The 8,899-nt window shown below is 35.2% G+C and overlaps 1 protein-coding gene across 1 annotated transcript in view; it reads right to left on the bottom strand.

Moving 5' to 3' along the window:
• The window catches only part of LOC104166025 (attractin-like protein 1), a gene marked incomplete at both ends in the record, with an annotated part of 38,508 nt that overhangs the window by 7,288 nt on the left and 22,321 nt on the right, over window positions 1–8,899 (bottom strand). The window contains one exon of the mRNA XM_009705826.1: window positions 7,075–7,229. Coding sequence (XP_009704128.1) covers window positions 7,075–7,229 — 155 coding nt within the window. The remainder of the gene's footprint in view (window positions 1–7,074; window positions 7,230–8,899) is intronic.

Genomic DNA, 8,899 nt, shown 5'->3' with positions numbered 1-8,899 from the left:
TGGTGGGGGGGGGGTGGGGTGCAGGAATCTTTACAGACATTTAAACTTACTCGTTTTGTTACATGACAAAGACTAGAGTTGAAACAACTTCTTTTACAAGCAAATAATTTACAAATAAACAATTCATTTTATTACAAAATAAAAGCAATATGTTTGATTACAAGTGAAACTAAAGTTAATCTCATGAGATAATCTTGACTTTTTTTTCAAAACAGGAAGAAGTTTTTAAGCTTTGTTTGAATACCCTAGAAGAAACTTAATATTTCACATGCAATATTGCCTTTAATAAGCAATTGAATTTGCACATTATTTAATCCATAATAATAAATTGAAATCCAGACAGTAACAAGACTTACAAAAGAAACATTTCTGAGTAGATTATTATCTTAATGTATGGGTTATTACACTTCTCCCATAGAGACAGACAACGCTGAAATACAGCTACCACTAGGAGACAGCATGGAAGCAGCAACCATGTTCCAATTATTTCACTTTGGGGTTCTTAAAAAGGTTCCCTGTCAATAATTCTCTATACATTTCCAGGGTATTCAGATAGCTTAGAACTGGCATATGTGAAACAGAAGGACAGAGAATGAATACAGGAACTGCTTTAGGCATACAGAAATATATTTACTAACATTACCATTTGGCCAGGAACTAAAAGAAACATCCTTACTCTTAGAAAAAACACTTTTTCTTTTTTTCTTTTCTTTCTTTTTTTTTTTAAAATACTAGTCTCAGTAGTTAGAATCTCTGTTTTAAATTCTGATTCTGTGTGTTCAATTAGTCTATTTTATCTCCAAATTTTGCATCTGTATACTCACAAAACATAACCTAAATTACTTTCCTAAGCTCTGATTGGAATAGAAATGCAAGAGTTTTAAGCATGGAGGGACTCCTGTATCACGGGTTTACAATTAAAAGAAAAAATAAAAGGGGGGATGTCTTATTAATCCCAAACTAATACTTCAAAAATCTATCCTAAAGCTTTAGAGTACAGCTTTGAAATCTTTTATCTGCAGTTGGGTTGAAAACAAGCTCTTCAATATACACGCATTTCTGTATATACACACATATAAATATTAATTTAATACATATATGTATATAAATACATACAGAGGTGGTTGGGGTTTTTTATTTTTAAGTCATACTTCAACAGATTCCCCAGGGTGAAAACTGAGCTCCGCTTCAGAAAATTAAAACCCACATGGACACAGCCTTCCAGCTACCTGTCTACACATTTACAGAAACAAAAGTCTTCCTGTAATGCTAATGTCATATAAATTATAAATCAGATTTTTATGATACATTTATCAGCAGTGTAACATTAATTATAGGGCAGCGTAAGGAAGAAAGACACATGATGTGTTTTTTAAACCTTCATACCAGATACAAAGATTGAGAATAAAAGTGAAGAAACAAAGCTGTAATGCTGTACCCCTCTTTTCTACCCAAGCCTACAGAAGAGAACAGAGCAAGGTAGGATTCTTGCTCCAAATCTGGTTACCTGACATAATCTTGATCTAAAAAGCTGATTGTTGGCATAGGCCAGAAGGTAGAGTGTGACTGAATATTCAAAGTGTAACTTCTGGTATTTTTCAGGACAATACCACAGCGTTCTGTTTTCTCTGGGATGGCTTTCCATGATTGTTGCAATGCCAGAAGGCCAATAGCAGCAAGAAGAGTCCATCATAGTTTTTAGCTCATTTCAATTACACTGGAGCCCAGTCGATAGCTGATTCAAGTATGCTATTTTTGCTCAAATTCATGTAAATGTACATATAAAGCATGTCCTCAAATTTTCCTAACTTGCACCAAATAATCCTTAGTCATGGCTAAAGAATGAGAGGTCATCATGAAGTAGTTTCATTTTGTTTATAAATGTTTAAAAACAAAAATTAAGAACTACTTTGCACATAATGTTACTTATTTCACTGCTCTTATCCTTTCACAGAATACAGCTCAATTATTGAGAAGTGTACTCATTAGACTAACTTCTGTAAAACAATAATACTTTGTTTGGAGCAGGTGTTGGAGTAGAACTTTGTAAGGTAGATCACCACTTTCTCTCTGAAGTGTATTCTATTCCTTATGCAATGTATATAATTAAATTGATCGATATTCAGAAAAAACTCCCCAGCACACTAGCCTGGTTGAACCACTCTGCTACTATGTAGCCAGAAAACAGTGGTGAACTTCAGGCCAACAGTAATGGCGTGTGATTTTGTTCCTGAAGAAAAAAAAAAAAACGCAGACTGAACTAATGTCAAACCTTGTACCAAGAAGAAAACATAAGCAAAACATCAATACAGATGCGTGTCACACTTCCTCTCTAGTTCTATTACACAATTATTTAAACTAACCTCTGCAAGATCTAAGCACTTTGTAGAATCTGAAGTTAGTGGTGATTATCTGCTTTTTTTCCTACCATGCCTCAGTCTCCCAAAGGTATGCAAGTCTTATATATTACAAAGTAGTACTAAGAAACTGGGAAAACTAAGGGTACAGGTCCTAATACATAATTTCTCAATTACACAGCAAAGACTGAAGAACAAGATAGTATCTTATTTTGAAAGATAAATCCTTATTAATTAATTACAAGCATACAGGTAGATTTTCAGACATGCACATCCCAGTTGGTATAAACTGTCATTATTATGTATGATGACTATACACAAACTGCCCTTTGCGTATGTAACTCCCTGATTTCCAGAGCTGTCGCAGAGCACAGATTTTCACAAGCATTGCATATATATTTTTGCTATATACACCTATTCAAATCCCTTTTCTAAATGAGAAAACTGCTACAAGTATCTACATCCGCTACAAGTATGCTACAACAGAAGAATTGAATAAACATCCTGGGTTGAACACTGACATTACATCCATAACAGGCAAGAGCTCACCAGTTGAGGTTCTTCAACTTCTTTTTACATACTGAACAGGTAACTATGGCACTCTAGTGAACAGCAGATAAAGAAAAACCATAACCACATCAGGCAGAAAACTGCAGGTCAATCACAGCATCCAAGACTCAGCCCAGCGGTGGTCCTGTCTCCATGGCCAAGGTTCCTCTTTCAGCACAACGTAAGCAATCATAGCACGGTCAGAAAATACCTCCCTTCTACGAGGATAACCATTCGTGGATCTTTAAGGAGCTGCCAGAGCAAATTGGCAACAAGTCTGGTGGTAAAATATCAGAGGAGCACAAGAGCATACCAAAGGTCAGGTTTCTAAAGTTCATTTTATGCAGCAGACTTCGCATCATATGTTTACTGCTATTTAAGTAAATACACCGAACAATACTACATTATGAAAATTAGGGCATCGTAATGGTTTTTATAACATCTCCAGATCTCTGCGTCCTCAGCTTTAACAAATATATTCAGATGCAGTCAGTATTTAAAATGACTGAATTGAGCTCTTGATACTTAACTGTCTAAAACATATGCACATAGACCAAATTCAGTACCTAGAGAGCAATGACTGCAGAAAAGAAGAAAAAAAGAGCAACTCCATCCTACGCTTGGTAAAATTAATTGCTCTTTGCAGATACTTATCTCCCTCCATTGGTTAGATGAGGAGTCTGGATTACCAGATTGTATTAGAAACCAACCTTTTAGACAGCTAAACTTAACTGAGATTAATCCCCCCAAACAGTTATTTCATATTAATATGAAAAACAGTAATCGTTTTCATGGATAAGAAAAAGCTGAAGCAATCTATCCATACAACTATATCACATAAAATAAGAGATATAATCAAAAGTACTCTACAGTCCAACTTGAACATAAATAGTATAGGCTCTATCTCCAGGTTTCAGCTGGTTTCCAGGCAGCATCCATTTTTTACAAGACAGAGCTAACACTCCATCACTTGCAAGGTATCCAGGAAACATCATACTGATAGCATCACATATTTTTTCTTCCAAGCATTGTTGAAAAACTCATGATACAAAGTAAATAAAATTCAGAAATATACCCATTCCATAATTATTTAATTCTTAGTAAAATAAGTATTGACTGTTTTCTGAAAATATATGTTTTTATCTAAGGTGTACTGTGAGATTGTGTTTTTAATTTGGTTAAATGAATAATACAGAAGACTAAGTCTGAATCAAATCAATCTTCATAGATTTACTTTTTTTTTTTTTAAAGAGTAATTACTACAAGTTTCTTTTGTACTTCATCAGTTTGGTAACACATGGAGAATATTACTTGGAACAAAATACAAATACCATATTAAATATTTTAATCAGCTAGAAAAACCAAAATACTGTTTCACTTAAAAGAAAAACACACAGCATAAACACCTACTTTTTCATGAAGTAGGATAAAAAAATCCCTGGTGCATGAAAGACAGAAAGTTACTTATTCAGATCCTGGGACTCATACTATTGATTCTCAAGTGCACATTCTACAAATAAATATAGACCAATAACTAATATTTTCCTCTGAAATGAGGAGGGAGGTCTGTCTCATTAAAAATTAAAACCAGATGCAAACTGAAGTGAGAAAAAAAAAATCAATAGCTCACACCATCAGATGCCTACAAGAAACTACAGAATATGTAATACAGGGATACAGTTTAAAAAATTCAACTGTTCTGAAAAGGCAGTATTCACACACTCGGTGAAACCGGCAAGAAATAATACATGTTCCATGTACTTAATTTACTGATTATTTTCGTATGAAAGCAAACACATTGCGTTGATATCTATACGGAAAGCTATAAAGAGCCATCAACTAGTCCTGTAAAAAGGATCATATCTTATCAGCTTCACCACTGTAGTCAACTGATAAACGCTTGCCAAAAATAGATCCAGGCACTATCCACACGCTATTCTCAAGAGGATCATGCACGAGTCCACTTCCCAGACTGCTCTGATACATTTCCCAATTTTTAGCTTCCAGGACAAGTGGCTATGCTTTTTTGCCCAGATATGACCTGTGTGTTTATATTTGCAGCCCATGCATAAAATATGGACATGAACATTAGGGAAGGCAAAACTATTTATGGTAAGAACAGTAGTGGCAATAAACAAGACAGGAAACAGATTATGGACTCATTAAATTCCCTTAGATTTACAGCCTCTACAATCCTACAGGGAGGCTTTTCCATAACTGCTCAGCTCTAATGGTTGGAACCGTTCACCAGACTGAAAGCTTACACCCATCTAGTCTTGTCTCAAGACTGTCTTTTACCTTAAACAGCTTTCCTCCAAAGTGTATTCTTATCATATATTTATAAACAACAATCTTTTCTGCTCTCAGTCACTCTCTTGCAAAATTAAATATACCACATCCTTTTATTATCTCCTAAAGGCTCCTCATGCTTCAGTCGGCCTTAATACCATTTGCCATGCAAAGCCCTGTTTGAGCCTGTCTTAAATGTGCATTAACAAAATTCTACAAAACTATCCAGAGCCGTGAGAATGGCATCGATGCTTCCTTCTTCTTTTCATTAGGACTGCATAGGTCACTTACACGACCACATGCCACTCCTGACTTGGACACACAAGCCACTGTCGTTTCCTTCAGTTTGGAGGAGAAAATCCTTACCATTCCCTAAGTGCATGACTTGCACCTTGTTCCATTAAACATCACCTCATGTTGACTGTCATTTCCAGCCATCTCATTCTGCCTGAATGACAGTCCAGCCTCCTCCCAACCAGTTGTCACCCAAGTTCCCTGGGGTTCTTTTGTTATTATTCACTCCTACTTTTCAACTGCAGTAACTGGGAATGAAATCTGTATTTTGACATTTGTACTGCATACTAGCAGGCTTTAGTGCTTCAAAAGCAAACTCTTTTTTTAGTACCATCCTCCTAAGACTACCTTCTGTCCCATGAAATTAAGCACAAATAGCGTAGCCATGTTCATTGTGCTGATGTCCATGGAAACAGTTTACCCTTAACATAATGATGCAAAAGTATTCCATAATCTCTTATTGCCCTGATTTATTTAATGTAGTTATCCCATTAGTCAATACGAGAGAGTATCCCCTAAAATTTTCCTCCCACTCAGCCAGACGGCTTCTGCTAGACTGCAGGTGGTATATTGCTCCATGTGAAACAGACATATACCGAGGCAGTTATCCTGATCAAGTAATGTATTTCAGTCTCAAAGGCAGGAAATCTTTTAATTAATACTCTGATCTGAAATGCATAGGAAGAGGCAGGAGGGGGGAGGACAACTTGTCAGAGGAAGATATCCAGCAAAATCCAGGCATCTCAGCTATCAGCCCCAACCTGTGTCTACTCAGCTACAACCAGCTATCTACCACAATCAGTCTCCCAAGAGGTTGTTTCTCAATGCTCTGCTTCTTGTGGCATGGACTTCCTATGTTTCCAAATTGCTCTTCAGCTTGTGGCATCTCCACCTTTCTCAGTTTCCTGAGCATCACCACCTGACTACACCTGCCCCACCTGTCAGACTGCTGCCTACCTTGGCTTCTCCACTCCCTGATTTTCAAGTCCGCCCCATTGTGGTGCCTTGATATAAACCCTGAGCAATGCATTTTCCAAACCTTCTTAGGAACCTCTGAAGTGTTACTTACGGGGAAATGTTTGGGTTTCGGTGTGCTCTTGATTTACTCACCACACCTAGCTCCCCAAGATGATCTTAATGACGGTGTTTTTTTTGTGTTCGGTTTTTTGTTTGTTTGTTTTTAAATTCCAGCATCATATTTTATTAGTACTATGTAGGTATTCAATATGAAAAATAGAGCAACAACTCTGTTCAACACACTTTCATAACATCAAAATTCACCAACTCTTGCAACTCATTTAGTAACATACCTGCTATTCATATCATAAGATAGTATTAGGCACATTTTTGAAAACTTTTAGCTATGAATGAAATGAAAATCATTTTAGCTACTATGCTTTGTTGCACAAACCAAAAACTTAAGGCTATTATGGAACAAAAGCCTGGGTTTAATTTTACAATATAATTTATAAATAAATTGAAGGTGTTTGGGATCAAGACGTTGAAGAATCACTCTAGCTGGACTTGAGAAAGCAACACTGTGGTATTTAAACCTCAAATGAGAAAAATACGATACAATACATACCTATATCATACGCAAGAAAGTCAGCAGAAAAACATTTTGCACCATTACTGAGGGAAGTATCATTATGAGTGTTTCCACCAAAAATGAGCATAGCTCCATTGATTAAGACAGCTGAATGAAGATATCTTGCCAAACCACTCTCTTTCAAAATAGTCCTACAAAATATAAGAACAAATTAATACATACTAACATGTGAAAAACTGTATACACACATCAAGAAAATGTATAGATTAAATACATATTAAATACAAGGAAAACACTAAACTAAAGCTATTAGTAAGTATGATGAAATGTATTCAGATTGTTTCTAAGATTATGAATTTTCTCATGTTACAATAAATATATTTAGCATTCATTTAAAATGTCATGCTTTTTTTGTTAAAAAACAGTTTGTCAAATAACGTATCTGAAATAAATTGTATCATGTTTACATTCTTCAGAAGTTATTAATGATATGGTAAATTTTACTCAAAACTGATTGAAAACTCATTCATATTATTAATTCTTATTCTTATATATCCATAGCCATGTCAGTCTTTTGCTCAAGAAATGCAATAAAAAATTCTTTAGAAGGTTAGAAGAATCCTTAGACCATCCTAAGTATTGGAAAAGGAGAAACTTTTTTTTTTTTAAAAAAATTAATTGAACACTCAGACCTGGAAAGGAAGTGGTAGAAGTCATTCTAGATATGATGAAAAATACTTGCACTGCTTCATAAATATATTCAGGCTGGCAAACTCAAACATACAGAATTTCACTACTGAAAAAAAAAAAAGTCCACGCACATTGAGTCTTTGATCTCTCTTCATTCATTTTAGCCTGTGTCTGCACGGTCTGCTTTCTGCCAGAGCAGTAACGTGGGCTCAACAGTAGCCAAGAACTATCAATACTACAGTTTTTAAGTGGCAGGTGTGGGGCTAGTAGAAAGAACAGAATACAAACTTGATTCAATCACAGCAAATAAATCTTACCAAGGGAGAGAGTAACCATTTGTGGGTTTTGCCAACTTGAATTAGTTAAGTACATCAGCTGTAGACACGTTTGTGAAGAGCTGATTAGATCACCAGTACAGAATATTATTTACATTCCCCTATTAACCTTTTATTAGTCTCAGTAATGTAATAGTTTTCAAGTTTAGACTCTCACTTTCACTTGTGTTACTGCACGCTGCTCACACCTACAATTAAACTGCTTTGTCATTTGTTTCCTGTAACGAACATATTGACTTGACAATTTTTCTTTCTGATTGAATAATACTGTCTCTCTTGAATCACACTGATAACATTTGTTCAATATTTTTACATCATCATAGGGTTTGGGGGAGAGGGTTTAAAGTACGTCTCATTGTTTTGACATAATTACGTAAATCAATCAATAAACTCAAGATACTTTTTAAGTGATAAGAGATCATATGTTTAAACAAGCTGAGAGGAAGGCACTAAACTTAAGCTCTCATGCTGTCATTTAAATAGATTCCCTCCTACCACTACAGAGTAACATCAAAGGAAATACCAAAGACTGAATGAAGGTAAATATTTTTATTGCGTAAAAAAGCAGTAATTCCTTCAAGTCACCAGCACACCCACAAACATGCTTCTGCTTTTAACCCTTTTTTTTCTGTTAAGTGACTTGCATTTTTGTTTTGTATTTCTGATTAATATACTTTGAAAATAGAGCACCATGTAAGTGTGTTTTTCTAACTACAAATTAGTCTGATACAGAATATTTACAGTACCTTCCCAGAAAAACGTGATATTTGGTTTCAGCTCATCAGTTAGCAACATACAAAATTAGGAATGACAAGGAAATAGAACAAGACATTATT

This window comes from Cariama cristata, unplaced genomic scaffold (assembly GCF_000690535.1).
Source record: "Cariama cristata isolate BGI_N322 unplaced genomic scaffold, ASM69053v1 scaffold9490, whole genome shotgun sequence".
Classification (NCBI taxonomy): Eukaryota; Metazoa; Chordata; class Aves; order Cariamiformes; family Cariamidae; genus Cariama; species Cariama cristata.
The sequence above is the reverse complement of the archived record's forward strand: the minus strand, read 5'-3'. Positions and strand labels throughout refer to the sequence as shown.